Source organism: Takifugu rubripes, chromosome 20 (genome assembly GCF_901000725.2).
Source record: "Takifugu rubripes chromosome 20, fTakRub1.2, whole genome shotgun sequence".
Lineage (NCBI taxonomy): Eukaryota > Metazoa > Chordata > Actinopteri > Tetraodontiformes > Tetraodontidae > Takifugu > Takifugu rubripes.
Window position 1 is genome coordinate 2,289,384 of NC_042304.1, and position 26,771 is coordinate 2,316,154.

At 44.9% G+C, this 26,771-nt stretch overlaps 2 protein-coding genes across 15 annotated transcripts; one reads left to right on the forward strand and one right to left on the reverse strand.

Annotated features, from left to right (window-relative positions):
* Positions 1–391: 391 nt before the first annotated feature.
* LOC101061973 (Krueppel-like factor 2) lies at positions 392–2,311 on the forward strand. The gene is made up of 4 exons (XM_029828727.1): positions 392–603; positions 719–883; positions 956–1,580; positions 1,649–2,311. The coding sequence occupies exons 1-4, from the start codon at positions 532–534 to the stop codon at positions 1,822–1,824; spliced, it is 1,038 nt and encodes a 345-aa protein (XP_029684587.1). The 5' UTR covers positions 392–531; the 3' UTR covers positions 1,825–2,311.
* Positions 2,312–2,633: 322 nt separating this feature from the next.
* Positions 2,634–26,771, reverse strand: eps15l1a (epidermal growth factor receptor pathway substrate 15-like 1a). 14 transcript variants are annotated; one of them, XM_029828716.1, is made up of 26 exons: positions 26,492–26,771; positions 25,795–25,836; positions 25,598–25,687; positions 25,086–25,133; positions 24,494–24,589; positions 24,284–24,349; positions 24,036–24,161; positions 23,861–23,920; positions 23,373–23,615; positions 20,705–20,862; positions 20,433–20,589; positions 19,623–19,685; positions 18,725–18,810; positions 16,850–16,922; positions 16,602–16,763; positions 16,222–16,419; positions 14,879–15,061; positions 14,058–14,166; positions 13,112–13,174; positions 12,637–12,773; positions 12,359–12,422; positions 11,732–11,895; positions 11,488–11,581; positions 8,912–9,073; positions 5,911–5,927; positions 2,634–5,533 (listed from the first exon to the last, which is right to left on the reverse strand). In XM_029828716.1, the coding sequence occupies exons 1-26, from the start codon at positions 26,576–26,578 to the stop codon at positions 5,387–5,389; spliced, it is 2,895 nt and encodes a 964-aa protein (XP_029684576.1). In that variant the 5' UTR covers positions 26,579–26,771; the 3' UTR covers positions 2,634–5,386. The 14 variants fall into 14 exon arrangements, 12 of the variants coding, with proteins under 12 accessions (XP_029684576.1, XP_011612724.2, XP_011612722.2 ...); XM_011614422.2 differs by having other exon boundaries at positions 14,894–15,061; positions 24,284–24,352; XM_011614420.2 differs by having other exon boundaries at positions 14,058–14,163; positions 24,284–24,352.

The following is a 26,771-nucleotide window of genomic DNA, read 5'->3' on the forward strand; positions in this document are numbered from 1 at the left end:
TCCCTTGGACCTTTCCACCAGGACAGGATGTTCTCTCTCTGCCCATGTCCATGTCATTACCTGCACCACTGGAAGACAACTAAAGGAATGTGTGTCTGTGTATGAGAGAGAGAGATTATCAATCTGTTCCTTTCGAAATACACACTCCTATAAGCAGGGAGTACAGGGAGTACTGGGAGTACTGGGAGAGCTGGCGGAGGGACAGAAAGATGGCAGGTATTTAAATATAACCCACCTGTATAAACTCAGACAAACTAACGCTGCAACGTTGTGTTAGAGAGAGGGAGGGGGAGAGAGATAGAGAGGGAGGGTGTTAGAAAGGGTCTCTCCCCCCTGCGTGCGCGCTGTGCGGGGCGGGGCGGGTTCTTCCTCACGGTCCAGGTTAAGTATGGGAGCCTGCAGCAGCTCTCTGGACCTCAGTTCTGTTTTCGGCAGCGCAGCGCGTTTCCTGATTTGCGCAGATATTTGGTTATCCGTTGCTGCAGCAACCGAATCAGTGTATTCGCTTTAGTTTCTTCTGTGGCTACAAAAATGTCCCTGAGTGGGACCCTTTTACCTTCCATCTCTACGTTTGCAGACCAAAAGGAGAAACTGTGGGAGGATGTAAGTTATTACTACTACAGATGTTATTGTTGTTATTATCATCACTTGTTGAGAATGAGTAGTTTGGAGAAGTCCTCTGACTTCACCGTTGAAAGGACCTGTCGTCCTCTTTCAGAGGTGGAGGACAAACATGGACGAGGAGGACCTGGGTCAGCTCTTGGATTTAGACTTTATTCTCGGGAACAGCGCCGTTTCCGACAGCCTGGCGGTGGAGGACGGCGGGGCGGTGGACTCCTGCACCTTCCTGTCCGAGCAGCAGCTGCAGGAAAACCACATCCAGGTGTGTCTGCACTCTTTAGACTACACTTTGGCCCCAGATGCGAGCAGCAATCTGATGGCGGAGCTCCTACAGGCGGATATGGCTTCCAGCTCTCTCTGCGGGAACAGCCCCGGCATCCAGGGCAGGTTCTTTCTCAGCTCCCCGGCTTTCCAAACCAGACAGGACTCGTTCCCTGGAGCCCAGAGCAGTACAGCAGAGTCAGCCTCAACGGTCCCGTTCGGCTCCGTCACCGACCTGGTGCTTCAGAGCTTCATTGGAAGCCCCCATGGAGGGAACGTCTGCTGCAGCGTGTCTCTGGACCCGCGACCCCGGCCGGTCGACCCCCCGCAGGCTGCTGCGGGCAGCCTGACGCCCCCACTGAGCCCAACAGACTCCGAGTGCCACTTGAACTATATTTACGGCTCGACGAGCATGACGTTCCCTCACTTACGCATGCAGTTTCCGTTCCCTGGTGATGCCCAGCATCATTTCGCGGCCGCGCTTAGGGAGGATGCGGCCATGGAGCAACCGGTGGCGGGTCAGCGGGTCCTGCTCACCCCACCGTCCTCCCCACCTGCAGTGAGGGACACCAAACCCAGAAGAGGTCGCAGTTCGTGGCCGAAGAAGCGAATTTCGACGCACAGCTGCTCCTTCAACGGCTGTGGGAAGAATTACACCAAGAGTTCGCACCTGAAGGCGCATCTCCGGACTCACACAGGTAAGATCCGGACTGGGGAGGTTCCGGCTCACCCGGGTGTCACCTGACAGCTGTTACTATGCTTGCAGGAGAAAAGCCATACCACTGCAGCTGGGACGACTGCGGCTGGAAGTTCGCGCGCTCTGACGAGCTGACACGTCATTTCCGGAAGCACACAGGACATCGGCCTTTTCGGTGTCACCTGTGTGAGCGCGCCTTCTCCAGGTCCGATCACCTGGCTTTACACATGAAGAGACACATGTGATTCAGAAGAAACATAATCACAAATTTCGCACTATAGATTATATAGATAATCCAGATTCACTCCTGTGGGAACAGAGAGGCACGACTGGATGGTGAGACAGGTGAGATGGCCTTTCTTTGGTCTTTAGTAAAGAATCCTTTGACCGCACATCAACTCGGGAATCCTCTGGAAATAAAGAGACATTTTTGTGATCTGTTTAACATTTTGCTTTGAAACTGCTCATTTGCAGTCTCCATGCAGGTTTAAACAAACTTTTATTGACCTTTTCATAATGTAAATGTTTCTATTTTTGTAAATAATAAAATAAAGGAGCATCTTTCTGTCGCCACTGATATTAGCTGGAACTGGAATTACCTCCAAAATCTCTGCAGGGACGTTCAGTGTTGTTTTGTTGTATATTTGCATATATTTGTATATTTTGAAGGTCCATATCAATAATAAAGACGTGAAGCTTCATTTTAAAGCATTCTCCTGTGTACGATGTTTATGTAAGACCTGACAGATTTCACTCCCTTCTGAGGCTATCTGAGGACCTTTTCACCAGCTTTGGGAAACTTCTCTTGTTACATGTGGAGACAGAGTTCCTTCAATAAGATGACGGGACACAAGATGGTAGGAGTGTTCTGCAGAATAGTGACTGAGCAGGTTTCACACCCTCACAGACAACCTTCAGCTGGCAGCAGCAGAGCATTGGAGAGGAGAGGAGGGCAGATCAGAACACACACAAAAGCTTCCTGACAACAGAACATCTGTGTGCCACAGCTGTGGTAGGAAGATAAATATCCAAATGTAACCACTGAAACAGTTTCAATGAAATGTTTATTCTACTAAACTTTTCTCGTCACTTTTTGACGGACAGATAGAACAGACGTGTTAATGCGCAGCCTGTTTACACATGGAGTTCCTCTTAATAAAGACAAGAGGGATCATTTAAGCTCTACGGAGGAAAAGACAGATGTAGCGAGGGGAGAAAATACAAGCTTGAGAATGTGTGAAACAAAACTCAGTCCTGTTGAGTTTAGGGTTACCTTTACTGCACCAGAGCAGGATTTTCAGAATATAAAACCCATGAAGAAATAACACAACATGAAAGGTGTAAACTGAATGATTCTTAATCTGGTAACACTGGTAAAAACGTCTCTGCCCAACATCAATTAAATCATTCCAAAAGAAAAAGAGAGAGGGAGGGGGTTCTACATTGGTTGAAGAGGGTCAAAACATCTTTACAAAATCTGGAGTCACTTGTTGCAAACGCATAAATAATTATATTAAAAATAATTCTAAAAATAACAGAGTCATTTCAAAATACGCACAAATGAGAACAAATGTATTGCACAATGGAGATATTAGAGGAGAGTTGTTCAGCCATGATGATTCCACCATGTTCTGTTCTTCCCTCCAGCAGGACAGAGAGACGTTCAGGGAGGTGGGAAATGTCACAACTGTTCTTCTGAGTAACAGACTGGAGCCGCCAGGGGTAGCTCCAGGACGTCTTCAATGACAGATTCCACATTTTGCCACCACAACCGAGTTAAAACAAAATACAACGTGGAAAAAAGTGCAGACTTTTTCACAAAAACATCACATTTGCTGAGGTTTATGCAGACTTTCAAGGGCCCGACATATTTGTAAAACCTCACTGTAAGTAGTCTATAAGCACGGTTTTAATACTTGAAAGGTCATTGAATCACGAGGTGGTTCCTCCCTGCGGATGTTGTCAGCCACTGCAGCCTCCTTCAGTCGCTCTTTCTCCTCCTGCCTTTAGGAACTAAAAGTTGTTCTGCTCAGCTTGAGATAATAATCGCTCTGTACCTTCAGCTGCATCCACGACAGTTCCAAATGCTTTCCTACTCATTCTTCTGTCATCATCACATTATCAGCAAACACCAGTAAGTCTGTCGTTACCCTGAATGGGAAAGCTCGTGGATGGATGGATGGATGGATGGATGGATGTCGGATGGTGGATGGACATTGTTCCGTTCTTTCTACAGATCCACGCTCCTCAAGTGATCACACACTGATTTAACTCGTCAAAAGGACTTGATTCAGAACTCATGATTGTTGTCATGACATCCTGGTTTGAACGTTAGCGGATGTTTGCATGCGGAGGTAATGTGTTGAGATGGTGGGCTCACTCCTTTAGATGTCTTTCACAATCTTAAAGAATGGGAGATGCACTTGAACGTACCCCCCGCTGTAGACAGAAGAGGTGAAGCTATGTGCTGAAAAGAGGAACCAGGAAAGTCCCGTGTGAGTAAGGAGGCGAGAGTAGAGGTGAGCTGCCAGGAGGTGAAAGAAACACCAGTTTGCTGAGGCCAATAATTCAGAATAATGGTGGAAAAGGGCTAAACGTGGGAAGAGCAGGAACAGCGGAGGTGCTGGATGAGATGAAGGGAGTTGGTCCAGAACTGCTGGAACGTGAAAGCAGAGCTGGAGGTCTCAAGATGTTCGGAAGTGACGAGACTTTAAGAACAAGCCTCAGGGGCAGGAAGAGCACAGGGGGGAGGGGGAGGAGACAGAGGCCAGATGGTGGTCAATGCACTGGTAGGAGGACGCTATCGAGCTGCCAATCAAGAAGGAGAGAGGACGAGCAAAGAGGAGATTTAGGATTCCACTACGCGTTCAGATAGTTGCTGTTTGGACAGTTGAAAGCAGGTGATTTTGGTGGCGATCGCTTAAAGGGATGAGCCAAAAGTAGAGGATTCTACTGATATGCATGAGAGAGCAAGGAAGAACCTGGTTCCCTGTGAGTTCTCTGAACTTCAGGTGAGCTTCACAGAGCCCCACCGTTGACTATCCTTCGATAACAATACTTGGATTGATGCAATAAGAAAGGGATAAACTGATGAGTGGGTCTGCAGGCCGGTCGTGTGAGAGGAGGCTGGAAGGAACCTGATATTTACAAGAGCGAGGCTGTAACGTCTGATCCATGCTGATGCATCGGCTTCATGTCTGTACCTGGCTGACAAAACCCAGGTAGGAGTCATCCTCAGACTGGCACCTGGGTGATAATCCAGCCGGATGGCTTCTGCAGGTCACAATAAAGTTGTTGTTTTTAAAAGAAAAGAACCTTCAACACTCTAAGACTAAGGTGAGATGACACAGCTGCAGGTTCCTCCTCCTCCTCCTCCTGTAGAGCTGAGTACAACTAATCCAGCTCGATGGCGGTGGCATCCCTGTCAGGACCATCAGAAAGTGCAACCCTCCCAGAATGCCGTGCTCCAGGGTTCCTTCTCAGTACTGAAGAGAAGATCTGCATCCGTTTGGTGAGACAGTCAGTCCTCAACACTGAGAATGAAGCTGCAGAACTAAAATGATACATTGAGATTCACATTTTCAGCGAGTGGTCATCAGCTTGGAAACCCAACAAATCCTCCATCCCAGTCCAGCCAGTGCAGTGTGCTGGTCCTGCTGTACCATCACTGGGTTTGTTTTGGACAGTCCGAATCAGCTGAGAGCTGTGCCTGCAGGCTGTAATGAGAGCTGTTCCAGTACTTCCTGTGTGAATATGTCCTCCTCCGTCATCTTCTCTTTAGTCTGAGGATGGGACAGGAGCTCCGAGTCATGCGTTGGACATCTCTGCCTTGCTGAGGGCGATGGCCAGCTCCAGGTCCTCCTGCTCCTGCTGCCGCAGCCTCTTTAGCCGCTCGCGCTCCGCCCGCTCGCTCTCCCGCTTGGCCCACTCCAGCTGCTGAGCCTCGTTACCAAACTACAGAAGAGAACCACCGTTACGCCGCTGCTGGTGCTTCCTTCCCTTCTGCCTCATCATCAGTGGGTTTGACATCAGCGTCAATGAACAGAACTATTTCAGAGTATTTCGTTGTTCCTCTTTGCTATTCTAGCAAAGGCAAACGTAAATGTCTTTAGTTATAGGTAACTAATCCCCAGTTGCTGTGCAGGTTAAACCCTGCTTAAACTAAACTGCTAATTTTACACATTGACAGGAAGTTTAGATAAAATAATCTTTACACTGAGACTAATCAGCACATATTTCCAATATCCCCTATGGCAGTGATGCTGGAGGCATTTAATTATAGGAGACATGATGTTGATTGTGCAGGGATCAGTTTACTGTGAATCTCTTACCTTGACTTTGTCAGGTCCTGTCAGAAAGAGGTGAATCGCAGAACAGACCGGTTAGACAGAAGGAATTCCTGAATCAGCAGATTTCAGACACTTCTCCGTAGGTCACACCGCAGCAGAGAGGCTGCTGACGAGACGTGTGCAGAGCCCTTCAGGCCTCGCTCACGCTCACATCGCCCACCACTCTGACACGTCGCGTGATTGCTCCGCTGGTCTCAAAGTGACCACTAATGACTGGAATGAGTGGAGTGAGAAGGTCGGACCAGTCAGTCCTCAGAAGTCAGGGTGTGACGACGGAGAAATGTCAGAATATCCTTTCAAGCTGCATCAACATTCAGAGCAAACAGAGCCAAGAACATCACGGGACTCAAGCAAGAGCTTAGAAACTTAGCACGAGTTAACGGTCGAGCCAAATTCAGTTGCCTCATTCAAAGTCAAGCCAAACAAACTGATTTGACTTTGAGATTAATCAGTTTAATTATGATGTGGTTAAAGGTCCCAGGATCAACCATGCCAGAACTCTTTAATGTAACCTATAACATGAAGATTTATATGGAGAAAACCTTCAGGCTTCACCTTTCAGCCTCCATCCAGATCAACACAAGAGTCACCAGAACCAGACCAGGATCCAGACTTGACTGCATCTGGACACGTGTGGAGGAGCTGGAGGCACTGCTAACGCTAACAGCCATGCTAACAGAGCAAAGACTGAGGTCTGTACTTAAACCAGAAGGGCTTTAAAACTAGAATTGGTTTAACAGTCTGCATATCTTTGCAACCGGCTTAGGTTTTAATTTATTCTTACCATAAAAAATAAATTAGTTTTGTGCCTTTTTAATTTAATAGGTCACATTAAAGGTGGAAACGGTTCTGACCCAACAAGGTGTATGTGTAGCCTTTTTATACCCACTGTATTTATATCATATTAATTTGTCATCAGATCTAAAAAGTCCCCGTGTTGCACAGCAGAAAGATGCTGAAGGTTTCTAGAGTGGTCAAAAAAGCCTCTCAGTTCTCTCAGAACTTCTAGATCACAGCTTTCATTTTAGTGTCTGATGATGGGCTGGAGCAGAGCACCAGCCACACCCAGGAGCTTTAGGCTCCGGGGGAAGGCACTTTGTCTCTAACATCTGCCAAAGGTGAAAGTTCTAAAGCTGCCTTCCAGCTGTGTCTGTCACAGAAATGAGAGAAAAGGAGTCTGATGAGGCGATGAATGGATTTGGCCTGTAGAACCTTGTGTTAAGGCTGAACAAGCTTGTTCCTGCGAACATAACACAGGAGAAAATCTGTCAAAACACAAACTGAGAACGTGAGGGGGGCTTTAAAAGGCTGTGAATGTCTCCAACCTACTCCTGCTAGAAGGTGGATCACTGTCTTCACACATGAGTATCTGCCACAGCTTCAAACGGAGACCCTGAAAGCCCCCCAGGACCAGGACCAAAGGAAGCATCGATGCTGTGAAAGACCAACGTCTACGTGATCTGTTCGTAGAGCAGCAGACCAAGCTGTGCTCATAAATCACATCCTCTCTGGCAGACTAACTTAACTGGAGACCCGCACAAGCAGCGAGCAGCCCATCAGGACTGGCACGGTGGTGGAAACATCCCATATCCCACAATGCGACACTGAAACAAGGCCTGCATGGGAGCAGCAGTTACTAGACAGACATGCAGAGATATAAATGCATGAACCGTTAGTGTGTAGATGGTGGACACAAGCAGGTAGAGGCAGACGGACCTGCTGCTGGCAGCTGAGCAGTGATGCTGTTGTGAGTCGCGCTGAACTGAGCAGCACCGACAGAACTAATGTTGCAGCAAGAGTATTCACCCCCCTGGCCTGTTGCCGTTTCCTTACATTTTAATCTGCAATTAAATGCCTTTTTAATCTCTTTTTATGCAATGGATCTTCACAAAAGTTCAAAATGAGTACAATGAACGACCAAAAAAGAAAGAATAATTAGCATGTTCCTTTGCACGTTCACTTGCTACTGAGCTAAACACCCGCCTGGTTCTGTCCCTTCACCGTCAGAACCCAATACTTCCACTGATTGTGATAGAAATCTGCAAATCTCTACTTAACAAGAGCAGTTTTTGAATATCTATATTTCGTGTAGTGAATACGGCACCAATTCAATTACAGGTCCGTGTGGCACTAATCCACTATAATATGAAAAGTTGTGATATTATATGATGATGTGGAACATTCCAGGGTTTATAGGGTCCATACTGCTTGCAACATGATTCATTATGGTGAGAGTCTTGATGCTGAAGGCTAAAGTTGTTTCAAATGTTCTCAAATGTTCTCAGTTTAAAATAACGTTCACTATATATTAAGGTGTGTCGGCCATCATTTCAAGTGACATCTTTTGACTGTTCAGTGCTGATTAAGCTTCATTTTGAGCAACCAAACCAAACCAGGTGCGGTTGTGTGTTGACTCAATGCTAACCAGAGGCCAGCTTTGCTTTTGCACTGAAGCTGCACCACTGACTGAGGTGCACCCCAGAGCAACGCTGCACCCCTGTAAAGTTTTACATATATCCATCCATCCATTATTTCACCATCCCTCCAACACTGAACCCCCACCCAAACTGTGAACTAACTCCCTGCAGAGAATGCTCAGCAAGGCTGCAACTCATGCGTAATGACCACATATGTCACCGTGCTCGTGCACATGTGTGACCACCTGGGCCATGCTCAACCACAGTAGAGATGCACTCACCCTAACCAAGTAATCCAGACTTTAGGGGGTGCACGTGCTTGGTTACAGTACGCTCGGTTATTAAAATGTCTTAATGTCTTAATGTTCCTACCTTGATGGTGACGTATCAATAATATTAAATAAGGGCAAATCCAAGGGGGTTGAATACTCTTTATAATCATTGTAGACCTTAAAGTTGTCAGAAGTGACTGAATTAGCTGCTGCTTACAGTCAAACAGCATCACCTGTCTCAACCTACAGAAGCCAAGTCTGCAAAACCACAGGAAGAAACTTTAGGGGCTTTACTTGATGCAGAAGAGGAGGCAAAAGGGTCTTTGCCACTGAATGGGTCTTCGGGGCCCTTTTTGCTTTGAAAGGGATCGATGGCGTCGCTGCCCAATGGCTGGAAGGGGTCGCACGGATTCGACGAGTCAGCTGGGCCAGTTAAGCTCACTGGCGTACTCTTACCTGAAGAGATAAAAACAGTCAACTGCAGCACAGAACACGCCTTAAACTCCATGATTAAGGAGCATCTTCTAGACCTTCTCTTTTGTGTTAATGCGCATCTGTATTGCTCTAAAAGTGCACATCTGGCGTCATATCATGACAAATGCAGCCATTGCCAGGGTTCCAACACGAGAGTGGACTGCTGTCTTTGGTGAATCCATTGAGGTGCGACGGCCAAGAAACGAACCCATGTTGTTTTGGTGAATTCTAACATGAGATGGCATCTTCACAGGGGAAACTGATTTAATCTGATTACCTACTAAACACAGTAACACCACAAAGTCCTTTCGGTTTCCATCTCACCGCATCCGTGCACGCATGCGTTAGAACGGCTGTAACGGTAAGACAGGATTCCTGCGTTGGCAGATGTTAGCCTGCTGCACGCAGCCTGACCTCCTGTGAACTACCCATCCTCGTAAACACCATACCAGCCACACGTATAAAGAGCAGATAGAGGAAACAAGTTAGGGTGTGGCTGCAAGCAGCAAACCACACATCGCTTTCCTGTACACAAATACCAGGGCAGCAGTTCAGGCTCAGAGGCAGGTTTTAAATAAGCCTGAATAAACACAAATGAGCATCCATTAAGTCATGTATGGAAATGTGTGAGAGAGTTAATCAGACAAGTGCAGCCCAAGAGTTGTATAAAACACAGAGGCGTCTCTAGGTTAATGTGTCCTGTCTGCTGTCGCATTCAGGAAATCCGATACATTTCTGATTCAGTCCCACATCTGGAAGTGGCCTGAATCTGATCCAAAAATATAAGATTCAAGAAGGTCCCGGTCACGTTTGAGGGCGGTGTGACGAAGCGGCCTCAGCGATGGTCTGCACTTCCATTATGGTGGAAGGGTTAGTGTTTGGACAAAGGTGAAAGCTTTTATCTAGATGCTTTGCAATGTTAGGTTTTCATATTGTTTACTAGTGTTATATGATGCCTATAAAAACTATTCACCATGGATCTTTTGCCCTTTTCTTGCTTTTATACATGAATTCATTGTCATTCAAATTTGTCTTAATGAAAACAATTTCCATAAAAGCTTCTTTCATGCCCCCCCCCCCCCCCCCACCAATTCAACACAGCTTCAGCAGTTGATGGCAGCAGAGTCACAGGCACTGAAGTGGAGATCACCTGAGTGCTGATGATGTGTGTCATCTGTGATTCATCTAAGGTCACCTGTATCTGGAGCTCCAGTGTCTGGTTCATCAGTCTTCCCACCACAACATGAAGACAAAGAAGAGTCCAAGAAACTCCGAGAGAAGATCCTTGAAAAGTCTTAGTCAGGAGAAGCTACAAGAAGATTTAGGCTGGAAATCTGCCCAGAGCTGCTGTCGTCACTGACAGAGAAGAAGAAAAATGAGGAGGCCACCAGGGACACCTACTCAAAGAGCACTCTCGAAGGGCTTTGGTGGCTAAGGTGGGTCAGACTGTGGAGACAAAAACTGCCAGCCTGGTTCTTCACCAGTAGAAGCTGAACGGAGGAGTGTGAGGAGTCAGAAATTTAGCTGTAGACCATCACACAAGACACACACCGCACGCCGCACACACCACAAACAGCACCAGGTGCTGAGAGGAAGGGGGAACATGACGGCAGAGAAGATAAATAAAGATTTAATAATCTTGATTTTAGCAGGTGAGTCGGTTGCTAATATATATGCTCTTTGATGGTGGGGGAACTAGCTCACCTGAGAACATGGAGAGATCGTGCTAACTTCACACAGAATGGCCTGTGTAGCTGGGATCAACCCACCCCCGAGGCAGTAGTACCCCTCCCTAACCGCTATGACACCGAGCGGTTTTCTTTATTAACCAGCAAGACAAACGTCCCCAAGAACGCAGCAGAAGCGCCACAGAAATGGTTCCAAGACAACCAGGTGGAGGCTTTCAAGATGAGTGGAGAACTGCAGAATCCAGATGTTCCAGCCAGATGGAGCCACATCCACACAGACAGAGGTGTGATTATAGACAAAGGTGCTAAATATTGACCTGAAGTCAGTCTGACCTGCTTCCTTGCTGCTGCTGTGGGAGTTTCCCTCCACCCCCCTGTCACACCTCCACCTGGTGCTCCCACAGGTTCCTCAGCTCCTTGTCACTCCCGCTTTGGCATGCCTGGTTTTCTCCGGGCTTTGTTGACTTGGCTCATCTCTGCCTTCTCTCAGCAGCCTTCTCTCCCTGCGTGTTGGTCTCATGGTTCCCATCGCTGATGTGTCATACCGTTCAAACACGTGTGTGGAAAAGCTGTTTCGTGAAATGTAAAATGGCTTTTGTGTAAATCCTTTGTGGGACCAGCCGAGGCACCCATTCACCAACTGACATAGTTATAATCTGTGCTGTCACCCACTCTGTACACTGGCTGGAGTTAGTGTGTAAAAGTTACCACTGGGAGGTTTGGGTCGTGGTGGGACGCCTTTCTTCGGTGGGAGAGCTGGGGTGTCATTCTTCCTGCTAAACGGGTCATCGACAAACACTGACTGGAAGGAAAGTGAAGAGAAATTCCTTATTCAATATATATACCTTTACCTTAAAGTGAGCATTTCAAACATTTTAAAGAACCCACGGTTTTTATGACTGGGAGTTTAGGAAAGTGTGAGTGAAGATTTGTCCCTATAAAGAGTCGTGACCTTTGGTACCTTCTGGTAGTCTGGCAGCCAGCTGGCCCTGCCTTCAAAAGGGTCTCTGGGTTTCAACATGTGGCTGAAGTCTGCAAATCCAGCAGAAGTGTTGCTGCTGCTGCTGCTGCTGCTGAAGGTGCTGCTGCCAAACGGGTCCAATGTTCCAAACAGATCTGGAATAAAACCGGGGACCTTTACAATAATGTAAAAAACCCTCACTAATGTCACAGGACTACAAAGGAAACACCACCACCACCATCATCACCACCACCACCGCCACCACCATTATTATTGTTATTATTACCATTAGAAACACCAGTTAGTGGTTGTTCTAGCACAGGATATTCTAGTAGAGATCTTGTATAATATCTCTTTACATAACAGAGCGATCATGAGGCTGCCCTGGGGACGCAATCTGAAGAGCTACAGTCACATGGCAGAAATGACCACCTTTGATTAAGAATCATTATCTGAATATTTGGTCATTTGTTCCTCTAAGAACCAATATCAGCATAGAAATAAATCTATTTTAATATCATCAGTTCTGAGGTATGAACTGGATCCACATCCTGGTTTTAATCTACATTCCTAACAGGATCAGGGCAGCAGGCTGAAAACCACAAAATGAATTTTTACCTGATCCTTTGGGTTTTGGGTTGCTAGAGGAAAAGGGGTCGTTGCTTATGAAGTGACTGGTTTGCTGCAAAAGCAAAAGAGAGATTCAGTTGTTAGATGACGAAAGGCTGAAAAGTTGAATCGGCGCTCAGTAAAACACGTTTCTGCTATCCTGATCTAATTCTTCTTAATTCTCTGACTTTCATTAACAATAGGACACCTTTGTCCATTATTCATGAGTCCCAGGTGTTATGTGCTACCTCTTATTAGTGTTGAGAGTGGTCAGACTGCACTGGTACCTTGGTGGGTAGTGTGGCACTTTTACTGAAGGGGTCTGGGGTGGAAAAGGGATCCATTTTGGTGGTCTTTTTGAAGAAGTCTTCTGATGAAGCCTTGAATGGATCTGCCTCTTTGAAAGGGTCTCCTCCAAAAGGATCTGCAACATTGATAAAGGACAAGAAAGCTTGTTTCTCACTGTTAGAAGTATGATGTATGTGGATATAATGGACCATTGGCATCCTGGACATTGTGGTCACACATGACTGTGTGTGTAAAGAGATGAGAAAATAACTTTCAATAAAAAAAAAAATTAAAAGTAATCCTAGTTTTACATTGATGATCTTGCCAGAAGTGTCCCCTGGATTTCACGGACAGTTCTTAGACTCCCACAACCAGCAGGACAGATAAGTGTCACCAGATTTGGTGAGTTAATGAGTTCATCTGGATTAAATCAGCTTGTGAATTAACAACGCTACTGAAAGAAAAGGTCCCCACCCTCAAAAGTACCTGTGGCTGTAGATGGCGGTTTGGCAAAAGGATCATTTTGGAAAGGATCACCTACAGGACAAAAGTTAGGAAGAAAATAAATAATGGGAAAATAAATACAACATGAATGTGACGCTATAAAAACAACCAAAGATTGTTACAGATAAAGAAGGAGAAAATAAAAAACAAGCAAATACAGATTTATCGTCAGGAACAAGATTCAGTTTCACCAAAAAACTCCGAGTCTGACCTGCAGACAGACACTTAATGCAACAGTCGCTCACTTGGAATGAGGATCGTCTCTCAGCAACTCTGGGACCGGCTGTAGTTTGTACTCTGTAGTTCTGTGCTGCTGCTCATTAGCTCATTTCTGATCCACATGTTCCCTCCTCTGGCCAAAGGGCTCCTGGGGCAGCCCCTCCAGCCCCCAAAACAGAGCCCTTTATCTCAAAAGTGGTTTCTTACACGCACACACGCGGCGCTGACAGGCCAAAAAGACTTCTGACCTGTGGTACTGTCTCCACGGCTGGACACTTAAATCTACCTTTTTAGTCCCAATAAAATAGTTAAACCTTAAAGTTTCAAAATGGAACTGAAAACAGCTTAATATCACCACTTTCCCACCCTGACTCGTAGATCTCCACCAGGTTCATTGCTGGCTGTGGAATACTGTATGTTCACGGCTAAGAGCAGGTATGTTGTGTTCTGCTGGTGTTGGGCGCTCGTACAGGCTGAGGCGTTGCAGAAGGATTCAGAGGAGAGCGCTTGCACAAAGGTGGCACCAGTTCCACTTTCCCAGAACAAACTGTGCTGTTGTTCTGGCCACCTGGAGGAAACCAGGTGGTCTTCTGGCGTCTCTAACAGCTTTGACACCTCTGCTGAAAGCCCTTAGTTCACATATTTGTGGAAAAGAGACAGAACATAACCAAAGTAAAGGGGAAGAGAGGAGAATAACCTTTGAATGGGTCAGTTTTGAAGGGGTCTTCAGAGTGGAAGGGGTCAGCTTGATGCTCTTGAGGTTGGCTGTTGAAAATAGATGCCTTTGATTTAAATGGATCCTCCTGCTGTGAGAGAAAAATGACATAATGTTATGTTAGTTATATATGACTACAGTAGTCGTGGAATTGTATCATTCTAAACAGTTTTTTCATCAACTATATTGGTTGTTCATTGTTAGAGAACTGCCCTTCACAACACGGTCAGTAAACAAACTTCAGAGCTTAGCATAATCTCCAACTAAATACTTCATCAATCCTCCAGTTTGAATTTTAAAGTAGTGTAAATAATTATGGACTGTAATTTATTACAGTTCTGTTTGCAGTGTTTCATGTACAGCCCCCAGATTCTTACACACATTATTGTAATGTTGTTGGATATGGAAATATATGAAGAAATAAATGAAAGATCAACTTGAGTAAAAACACCGAGCAAGTAAAGCAACATGTTGATAACAGTGACATCGGAAAACACACGGTTTTAAAGATGTCACCATACGGATGTGAGCTGACTGGATAACAACACTGTCATACATTAACAGTCAGGGAAGATTGCAGTAAAAATGTAAACACATCTTAAAAGCTCTTAGATTACTCCTTAATGTGTTAATGGTGACAAACTTGTTCTAGCCAAACATTTAGTACAGAAGACAATGAAGCACGATTCCTGTTGTAGCCTGTTAGCCACGACGCCAAGGCGTTTATCCTGCTCTACCTGTGTCTACTGATGCACACATTTCAAATCTGCTTTCACACACACGCAATAAAAAGGATTTCTGACCTGAGTTCTCCTCACCATGGCTGGAAACACCCCGTTTTCTCTTTCACTGAAGTAGGTCTCGCTCATGTCGGCCAGATTGGTCATGCTGCCTCCGTGGGTGCCATTCAAGGTGTTGTTGCACTGTTCAATGCTTTTAGAAACTTCGTGCTGACTGTCCTGAATTTGAGACAACTTGCTCCGAGCCTGTAGGAGGGACGACAGACAGACAGATGGGCAGACATATGTTTTAAACTGTTCAGTCACCATGAGTAGTTCAATGACTGATGTCCCAACAGTACATTAAAAGTAAAACTGCTGATCTGCAGCCTGACAGCTGGGAGGAAAGACAACATGGCAGAACCCTGATTAAAGACATGGAAATGTTGCTGCTCTTGGCCCTGGTGGTGTTCTCTTTGTGAAGGTTTCTAATCTTCTTAACTGATTTTTCCCTTCCAGGGTCACGGGGAGGGGGCACAAATGGGTGAATTCAGTTCGGTATCTTGCTCAAGGGTACCTGGGTAATGCGTTGAAGGTGTTCTGGCACCTCCTCCTACTACCAGAACAACTGCCCCCTTTATGAAGGTTTCTTTAAATGTCTGAATTACTTTGGTTTCAGTCAGTTTTATTCTTGGCAGCACATTTCAAAAATTGTGAGTGTGTCCTCATTCGAAAGATCTTTCATGAGGTCCTTGGTGCCTCAAGTCAAAGAGGGGCTGTGACTTTTTGACATATGATATATAATTATGATCAAATAAGCTACCTTAATATTCTTTACAAATTATTTTGTTGTGATTTTTATGGTGATAGTAATAAAAATGTCATTGTATTTTTGGCCCTGCTTTCATAATTCTATCCATTTTATGTAAAAAGTGATGTCAATCATCAACTCTCGACCATCAGAGGCTCCTGTTGCCATGGCGTCCTACCGACAATCTACTTTTAATACACATAGTAAAATTATGCTTCTAGTTTTAAAGCAATGCTTTAGTCCTTTTTCGCTACCAATACTTGAGAACATGAGAACAGTGTTCCTGTGACTTTTTAGCTTTGGGCACAGGAAGATTTTGGAATGAGCAGTGCCAATCGAAGACTCAGGATAAGAGAGGTAGAATAAATGGAAAATGTCTCGGGCTGACGTGGAGCTGTGAGAAGGTGCAAAACCAGACTTGCAACCTTCCTTTCTGATAAACCTCATAATTAACCCTAACCCTTCATCCATGAACAGATTATACACTAACTCCTATATATGTGATTATAATGAACAGATTATTACAGATGTGAATGCTGTACACGAAAAACTGCTGGTACAATGCAGCAGTGACCCCTGTTGAAGCCTATGAAAATTCCACGCAGCCTGTGCCTACCTGGTTAATCTCATCTTGTGTTGCCTTCAGGGACTTAATGATGGTTTCGAGTTGGATCTTGCCAGCAGCTAGACTCTGCTCCAGCTGATTCTCTTCCTGCTGCAGACGGCCCAGATCCGCCTTTGCCCGGTTCAGCTCATCCTCTTGGTTTTGCAAGTCTGATTCCTGCATGTTGATTTGATTCTGAAGGTTTGAGATCTAGAGGAAGATTTTAACGAGGTTACACAGACTGGAAACTAAAACAAACACTAACAAGCCCCCACGCAACAATTTCAGTGAATGTAAGTGATCAAAACAGTTTTATTTCAATTTCTGTGGAATTGTCTAGTTAAGGTGTAATGTTTTGGGTCCTCCCACACCCCTGCCTTCCCCTTAATCACCATCTGAGACTCGTCCTGGCATTTCATCCGTATTTCATTCAGCATATCCTCTAATTTATGCTTCTGCTGGTCCATCTCTTCCAGACGGTCCTGGGCGTCCTGTTTCTGAGCCTCCAGTTCCTGCAGGGCAACTGCCTCCCTGTCCAGATCATTCTGCATCTCCTATCACATCATAGACAAAAAGCAAGTGAATCCACAGTGTTAGTTCAGGGTCCATACTATAGTTCCTGAGGAAGAGCAACCCTTACCTGCACCTCAGCACTCTTCTGTCGAATGGCCTCCTCTGTATCTCCAATGTCTTGTTCAAGTGTGTACTTCTCTCTGGCACGGACACAGAAAAAAAATCAACAACGCAAATCCTCTTGGCCGTGAACAAGATGCTGGAATCCACAAGTTAAGCCCTAACATAACCCCAACTGGAAGAAAGGTTGAAGAAAATGGAATCACATTTTGGAGTTAACGTCTGTGTTTCTACATATATTTAAAGGTCACAGCTTTAAAAAAACATATTTGATATAAGAAGTGACCATTTGCACTATAAAGGGACAGCAGCACATTAAGTCACTGCTCCTGTGTGTGTCAGAGGTGGCAGCCTGAGATTTATACATTCAGGTTTTGTTGCGTTTACCTGAGAGCATTCCACTGGATAAAGGCAAGAGTACTGGAGCAGCAATGGAGCGTGAGTGTGAACAAACAAAAATAGATAAAATACACATATTTGCAACAATAAATATGGTTTGAGGGGGTGTATGGATGGAAGGAACATATGATGAGACAGAGCGGTGGGAGAAAATGAAACATTATCATCTGTTTGCGTTTTTATTTTGTAATGACACTAAAGGACCATATAACTAGTGCCGTAATGATCGTGTTGCAGGTTTAATATGGCTGCCATACAAAGGGACTCACATTTGTTTTAACCTAGCCTTTTTGACCATCTCCATCATGCTCGATTTAGTTGAACAACCTGCATTACAATAAAATCCTATTTAGAAGACGCCTAGTGCCATTAAATAATAGACAATACAGACAAACTTGCACAATTAATGATTATAATAACCTCTGCTCCACACCAGTGGGAGATTACACATCCTGTATTATTGACAACAAAGGTAAAAGACCAGCTGACTGCTTTTCTACATCTGTGGTCACATGATTTGTTTCCTAGAATAAACACTGCTGCTGGCATCAGCAGACCTTTATACTCTGCATGATGTTCCATTATATTAACAACTCACATTTCCTAGTTGAGCCATTTGTCACTATTGTTGCTGTATCAGGTGCGTCAGTATCCGAGTAACTCTTTGAGAATATCAATAGAAGTACAGGGGAAATTTGAAGCTGTAGCTTTAAAACTTGCTGTCTTCCCTCTAGGTGAGTTCAGTTACATGGCCTTTGAGAGATCGACGGTAATCTTCCAGTGTGGGTTCAGAAGACTGGGACACTGAGAGACTTGATGCCCTTCTCTTTCTGTACAAGCTGTTAGAGACGCCTGGACCAAGACACAACCCATTTGTGCATCATTTACCAGCAGATCCTTCTCTCCTCTGGGTCACCTCCCAGGTATTCACCCTGGAGCTCGGTGCTGGTTTTAGAACTGAAGAAACCTTTCAAATGAGAGGTGGAGCATCAAGGAATTCCAGTTACCTTCAGCTACATCCCCACCTCTACTCAAAAACTATTCCTATCATTTAGTTTTATTTTAGTTTAATGCCACAGGCCCTTTCATACCGTTGGAACTATTCCAGTTTTGCTACCTACTATGAGGAGGTGGGTTCAAACAGCCACAGTAAAAGGAATTTCTGTAGCACTGAGAGGAACTACTACGGCTTGCCCGATGCATATTCAGAAAAGCAACAGTGGCATTTTTGAAAAGATGGTAAAATCTGATAAACCTGGAGCAAAATAGTGACGAAGGCATAATGATAATTGCACATGCTTCCAGTTTTCATCTGTTCTGTAAACGATGGTGTCAGCAGAGTTTCATGTATGAGCAGAAAAGACAAAAAAATGGTTCTTCTGGATGTCAAAAGGAGGCTCCTTCTTGTACGGAGCTGCTCTCAGGACAATACATGACGTCTGTATGGTAGTAAAAGGTGCCTTTCAGATGAAATAGCTGTTACCTCTGCAGTTGGGCTATTTCCTGGCTGAGGTCATCCAATTCTTTTATACCAGTGAACTCCCCCGAACCCATTGAACTGGTGCTGTCCTGTAAAGAGAGAGAAGAGGACATGAAGACAGAAACATGGGTGGAACAAACACATTTTATGGTAAAGAAACGGAGTGAAGAACTCTAAGTAAAGTGCTGGCGAATCGGGCCACAGGGGAAGGGAAGAGGAACAGAGTGAAAGAGGAGAGAGAGAGCAAAGATCAGTGAAGGAAACATGCAGCACAGGATGAATCGGGTGGGGAGGTGGCCAGTTGGTGTCAGGGAAAATGTCATCACACACACACTGAAGCCACAGATGCAGAACTGCTGCAGTTACACAGTAGTGATTGGAGGGTATGAGAAATGTAAATCAACTTGAGACTGCTCCAATTTGAAGCCTTCATAATTGTATGCTGACTTACTGACCTCTGACCCCGCTGACCCACTCAATTCTAATTCTAATTAATATAATTAATGTATTTCTATTATCTCTGCCTATTCTCTCCTCTACCTGTCCTCCCCCTTCTCCTCTCTCTCTACCCAGCCGGCCATCAGCAGCGGGGTCCCCCTACATGAGCCTGGTCCTGCTCAAGGTTTCTTCGATCGGTCGATTGATTGGTTGATTGATTGACATCAATAGTAAAACAGCATCAGACAGAAGAACAAATTTGACTTTTCCTTGTCCATGTGGGTTCAATTTTCCCAAAAAGAGCACAGGAAAAGTGCACACAGAACATACAGTACAAGTTGGCTATCTACAAGAATATGGTCACCTGACCCACCTGTAGAAATTAAGGCATTCATGAGGTTTACACAAACACAGGAGGAGGAGCAGCAGGGGAGGGGAGAGAAGGAGCGTAGCAGCCACTCACCCGTCTCATGTCGGAGAAAGCCGCCATCTCTGATGCCACTGGAGTCATGTATCCTGAAAGACTCTGCAGCCAAAGATAAATCACTTCATTACAAGGACGTTCCAGGAACCTCTTCATCTTTTTTGACTTTTGTTGTCATCATGATAACTTTTTACCCACAATTTAAAATTTCAACCTCAGTACGAGAAGCTTTTTAATCTCATTATAATCTCCACTGAAATGATCCTCTACAGACAACTACTTCTTTGTGCATTTTAATTGCTTAGAGCTCTCTTGCAGAAGCTTTTTACAGTTTTCTAGAGAAATGTGATGCCATTAGGTCATCTATTTATGCTAAAAATACACAGTTGTGATTGTCAATGCACCTGTGTGTTCTAGAAATGTGTGTTGCTGTATAACTGTATATAAATGTGTGTGTGTGTGTGTGGGGATGGGGGGGGGGCAGTATAACTGTTGTTTTCAGGACAGCCCAGCACAAATGCTGCAACCCAACCACAAACACCAGGTGCAAATGCCCCAAGCACAGTCTTGGACCTCTATTGGCTGGATGGTGACACTGAAACAAGCAACTGCCGGAAGTGTTGCAGGTTAGCAGTGAAAACATGAGTAAATCTGCTATGCGACTGTCATAGAATGTTTTAATGTCCTTTTGGCATCCAGAATAAAACATGGAACAGTGTGTGATGCGGACCTCAGGCTAGCATTTTCTGGTGGTTGAGCTCACATTTTATTCAAGGGGAATATGGAAAACGCGTGCACAGCCCAGTCATATCCAATAATAAAGTTGTAGAATTTGTCAGTGGGACCTACTGTGATGGGAGTGCCTCTTTCAGTGGGAGGGATCATGTCAGCAGTCAGAGATTGTGGTGGGTCCACACCCTTGATCACTTTCTGCTGGATGAGATGCATCGCAAGGGCAAACTGTTCCCGGGTCAGCTTACCTATCTGCCTGGTGTCTGCTAGAGCCCTGCAAGGCAACAATACACACAACCCCAGTAAAGTCACTAGTTGTTGAGCAGAACAGGACCGATATGTATAAGCTGTATATGTTGAAAGGTGGAGGAAGCCACTTCAGCACGTACCAAATATGTGCAAGGAGATTCTGAGAGAGTCCAGAGTGCATGAAGATCTCCTTTACTTCCTGTCCGCTGACAAAACCATCAAGGTCGGTATCTGTCTTCAGGAAGATGTCGTCATAGCGACCACGCTCTGCCACGGGAACCACCCAGTTCAGCGAATGCTGAGATAGAGAAAACGCAAGTGCTGTGATGTTCTGTATGTTTGATTAGATATCAACTAATGATGAACAACTTAGATGTGCACATGGCGTTAATATCCCTGAAAGGCAGCAGTGAGACAGGCAGCAGTGTATCACAAATAAAAAACACAGTAAATCAAATTCTGTTTATTTTCATTTCTGCTGAACTAATAAAACACTTAAACCCAGGAGGTGTTTTATTTAAACATGTTTCGCTCAATCTATCATCTTCACTTCTGCCTTGTCACTTTTGGTGTGAAATCTATAATGGTTACAGACACACACACACACACACACACACACACACACACACACACACACACACATACAGGCTCAGAGTGGGTGGTTCAAGGGTGGTTTGGTGTAGGGTGATTGGATTAGCAGCAGCAAGGCTACAGCTGTTCTGACTGAGGTCCCACACATACACACACACACACATACAGCACATTACATGGCAGTACACAACAGTGCAACATGATAATAACCACACAAATGACACATGCAAGTAGCAGCACAATATAAACTCCACACAGAACATAAACTAAATGCAGAAGCAAGAGAAGACAGCCCAGCAGCTCTAACCACTGTGGAGCTCGGCTGCTTCATCTGGGCCTGTTGGTCATCACCATCCTGCACCTGCAGGAACAACTCATTAGGTTCTGTTGGAGAACACTGCTTTGCCTTCTGGGCAAACATGTCTCGAGGATCAATAGAGGTACAATAATAGAACCTGTGGGACTCAAACCCAATGGCCTCAAACCCTAGCCTAATATTGTTCTGAAGAGATCTACTAAAACTGTCCCAGCAGACATAAACTAGCCTTTCTTAGTCAAGCCTTTACCCTCCAGTTTTGTTTCTATTTCATTAACTTATTTATTATTTCATTACATAATAATTATATAATCGTGAATGAACTTGAATCATGCACAGAAGAGCGGGTTTGGGCTCCAGGGGGTGCTTGGGCATTGGGAGTGAGGTAGCTCCTCACCACAACTTTTAACCACTGCTTTATTCTGGAAGGTCATAACAAGAGGGAGTTAAATCTGACAAATGAGGGAGTTAATAAAGCTTGTGGGTCAGTTGGGAGAGCCAACATGATTCAATAACAATAATTGTCTAATGTTTATGTTGTAATTGTATTTCTATTTTATTCTATACTTATGTATATATGCTTATAATGCTTATAATATATATATGCTTATAATATATGCTGTATATATGCTTACAACGTTCTAATCTTATTTGTATTTATTTATTCTATTTCTATACTTTGTAAATACAAAACCTACACTACAGTTATATTAATCCACTTTAGGCTGCTACTACAATTCACAACAAATAAAGTACATCTTGGATCTTGAATTACGCGTGAGTGACGTGCTTCCCCACACTGACCTGGCGGGGTTGAGACTGGCAGACCAGTAGAACCAGTGCCCTCAGGGACAACTTGTGTGGTTTGTTTGCTTTAGTTAAAGCTTCATTCTAAAGTTGAAAAGGGTTGAGAGCCTCTGCTGCAGCGTAACCTCTCCAATGTTTGGCACGAGGTGAAACCCTACCAGGAAACCAACCCGTGTGAGCTTTAGCTGTTCTAGACCACAAAAACGTAAATGTAGATTTCCTGGAGGGGCTGTTTCTCAGCGATAGACTCAGCACTCACAAAGACAGCTCAATTCACTAATGGTTCCTACGCTGAGCGAGAAGACCCTGCTCTGTGGTAGGACTAAAAGAGACAGAGTAACTACCAAAAGAGGCACTAAAAACTCCCCGAATGCAAAAAAGGATGAGAGGAAGCTTTGGTTAGAGAACCAGGGGTTCATCCTTAGCGCTCTACCAGGACCAGACTTGCAGGGCCGTGTCCTGAAAGCAATCTAACAAGGCTCTGCAGCCTGAAAGAGGAACTGAATGCTCATGTAACCACACCCAAACTCTGGGCATCATGGTGCGATTTATGATTCAGCCTGATCTAAATAAAATCCACCTTTTGAGTCAAAGAAGATTTCTGGATGAAATGGCTGAAGCAAACTCAAACTGTCTGCACTGTAAATGGTACAGCTGATGTCGCTGACGGCTGATGATGGCTGAGGACTCGAGTAAGTATTCGACATCGATGACCATCTGCACGTTAGGGTTAAAGAGGGAACCTCCTCTGGTTACACAGTAGCAGCAGCACTGAGAGCAAGAAGACGTGATGGTAGCTGAGAGGAATTGGAGGACAAAGCAAGGATCACTCAAGGCAATACTCCATAGGAGTGTTCTCTGTTCACTGCTGACTGCCTTGATCTGCCAGGAATCAAATCACAGCAGACGTTGACACACCCAGGTTCAACTGGCCCCGGAGCCAGGAGGAAGTAACCACAGCAAAATCAATCTGCACTATAACTGATGGGACTCTTCTTCTTCTCTTCATGTGAAGCCTTCTGTTGCTGCCATTCCTGTTGCCATCTCCGTCTCATATGTGTAGGTAAACCAGTACTGAGGTGTGTGTTTATTACCTGTCCGCTCTTGAGCGTGTGTTTGGGTGACAGGCTGCCAGCACTGTTGAGTGAGTTCATGCTGCCATGGGAGGGTGTTGAGCGAAGGGAGTCCTTGGGTGGTGGAGGACTCGCAGGCAGTCCAGGAACAGAAGTGCCCACTGAGCCCAGGCTCTTCTTCCGCTTTGACAGAGGCACCAGTGAAGGTGGGAGGAGTGCAGGGACCGGCTCCTTCTCCAGGGCCCGGTACACCAGGTGCATGGCCTGAGGGAGCGACACAGTGTTAAGAATCCATAATGACAAGATATGAAAGAAAACAGACAATATTTGGTTGCATCTCTGAGCAAATAATGTTTAGATGCCATAAACATGATGTTTGATGCCATAAACAGGATGTACAGATAAAGATGACTGAATGAACGACATTAGATTAGGTAACTATGTGAAGCCATTCAGCTACACAACAATGACTGCAAAGAATATTTAGATGGAATGAAGATGAGACTCACCACAGCAAATTCATCTTTGTCCAGATGTCCATCTTTATCAATATCACTCAGATCCCAGACCTGACCAACATTATCAAAACACCACAAGATTATTATATTTGATGGAAATTGTAATTTCGGTGCAGCTAACAAGACTGCGTTATGGCTAATATTCCTTAGAAGATGACTTATATACCTTCCCAAGGACATCCAGAGGAAGTTTTGAGTTGATTAGGACCGGTTTAACCTTGTCCCCCGACAGCAGCCCACTGACTGGTGACAAACTTTCAAAAATCCCATCAAACTTATTCTTCTCCTCAGGCTGCAAATAACCACACAGTTAAAACCCTCATCTGCAAATGTTATTCTACTTAAATCTGACCTTTCTGACCTCGTGATTAAAGGACAATTAGGATTGAAACTAAGGTTTCTGTTGTAACGTACCCTGACAGCCCAGTGCAAATCCCCAGAGGTAGAACCTGTGCTGCTCAGAGATGGACTGCTGGTGTCCTTCTGGAGTCAGACAGAGTACACAGTCACCACGGCGACAAGATCTGTGATGTTGTCTTTACAGTTTGAATGAGTGAAATCAAGATGACACTGAATAAAATGGCAACAGCACTGAATGGCACCGACTGATGACGTCATACTCACAAATTTAGGGGGGGGCACTGTGAGGTGGAGGCTGGACAGACTGACTTCATGACCACTCTGAGCACAGGCCACCAGCCGCAGACCCACATAAAACCCCTGAGACAGAACACACCCTTGTTAGTGTGCATCATGTTAGCATGTCCTCAAGGAGGCGCCAGAGATGCAGTGATTGGGTTGGACGGGTGAAAATGGTTCTTTAACACCTTTCACTTTATTTCTTACTAGTTTTACGAAGAGACATTTTTGGGACCTGGTGTGCTTTAGAACTGGGCAGTAAAATAAGCCAGACTAGGCCGAGCCACCATCCGGATACAAATAAGTGCGCACAAAGTGCAATAGTGCACCATTTTGGCATCTGATACAATAACTGGATCGTCCGTGATCACCCTGTCACATATTTAATTATGATTTAGGAAGTTTGACTGTTCATGCACATCATACACTGAAGATGCAGCTGAGAGAAGACCTAAACCTGTAGTATTCTGGGGTCTGGATCCAACAGAGCATGACCACCAGACACAGCTGACTGACAGACTCAACAAGCATACATCAGGTTAGCCATGTTCTAAAGCCACTGCTGTTTGTTTCCAACCTGTTTGTCCAAATAGCCTTTGCCATCAGGATCAGCCAAATCCCAAATCTGAAACACAGAGAACAACCTCATTAATAACAATTACTCCCTCTGTTACTGTTAAAACACATTTCCACATTAACAGGTTTACCAAATCAGATTATTTCTTTTTTTCTCTCTAGAAAAGTCACCTATTAATCCATGAAACGAGATCCTTTGACTACATCGTCTGCTGATCTCTATTATTGCACCTTAATTGACGAAGCTCAGAGGCCTTGTGGCGGCTCTAAGGCCTAATGGGCCGTGATTTTCAGATGCTAGGAGAGGTAAACTTAATAACGCTGCAAAGATTATAAGATGGATGTCCAATTTCGAGTAAAATTCATCATGTACTGCTGACTTCATTTATTCTATTAACTCAGCAGTTTTGGGGTGGTTTTTTTTTATGAGTTTTAATACAATAATGTACAGCAATTTTCTAAAGTAGCAAATCTGATGATTATTTAGCGACACCGCACTCGTGTGTTCGTCACCTTTCCCAGGGTTATGTCAGGGAGTCCAGACTTTTTCAGGAACAGGGCAGCTTCTGTCGGTGCGACTCTTCCCGTATTCCCGGGATCCACCTTCACCATTGCAGTGAGATCACATGTCAGCCAGAAATCCCTTATCTTACACACAACTCTCCCAAACATACCACGAAAGTGTAAAACCAACCATTCCATTATCTTACCTGTCTATAGAAGTTCTCGTACACAGGGTTCCCACTTGACAACTATGGCAGAAACATTCATTTACAACACATTTATACTTTAGTAATTAACAGGAGAAGAATCTTTGTCAACTGCGATTATTTAAATATGGAAATCAGGGAGTGGAACAATTTGGTTTGTAGCTCACTAACAAAGATGTCATCAAGGAAACTACACCGCTAGGTTACAAAATTGTTGCCAAGGATATTGGTCATTCTTCAGCTGTAAAGGTTAACTCTGCTGAGGCACCAATGTGGCCATTATTAAGCAGAGCTTAGCCTGTTAGCAGCGTTAGCCTCCAGGGCATCCTCCCTGCTGCTGACAGGCTCTCCTCTTTCTCTCTGGACTCACTAGCTTTGCTGCTACAGCTGCTCCGATGCTTCTACACACGCCATCTGCTCGCATGGAAGTGGCACAATGGTGATGCCTTTCCCCATATTTATTTAGTTTTAGAGTAAGCAAGTAGCTACATTGCTAACGTTAGCTGAGTTAGTCCGCTATCTAACGGCGACTGTAAAAGGCCTTATTCGATATGCTCATTCTATCCCTGTCTCAGCTTGGTTTTTACCGCCTAATATTACAGTAAAAGAAATATGTGGAGGAAAAGCCATACTCGTTGGTAACAAGTGTTATCGCCCTAGTCTCGGCGGTGTGGTTCAGAATTTGATGCATCTTTACCTGCGTGAGAGATGTGAGAGCTGCCATCTTCCCTGTTGCTGCGGGAACGCGATGAACGCACCGCCCGCTCCGCACAAACAGCCCCATCTAGCGGACACACGTGGACACGATCTGGGTCCAACCAGCCTGGGCTGGGCTTCGTCCATCCATCCATCCTCTACCGCTTATCCAGGGTCGGGTCGCGGGGGCAGCAGCCTAAGAAGAGAAGCCCAGACTTCCCTCTCCCCAGCTACTTCTTCCAGCTCATCCGGGGGAATCCCCAGGCGTTCCCAGACCAGTC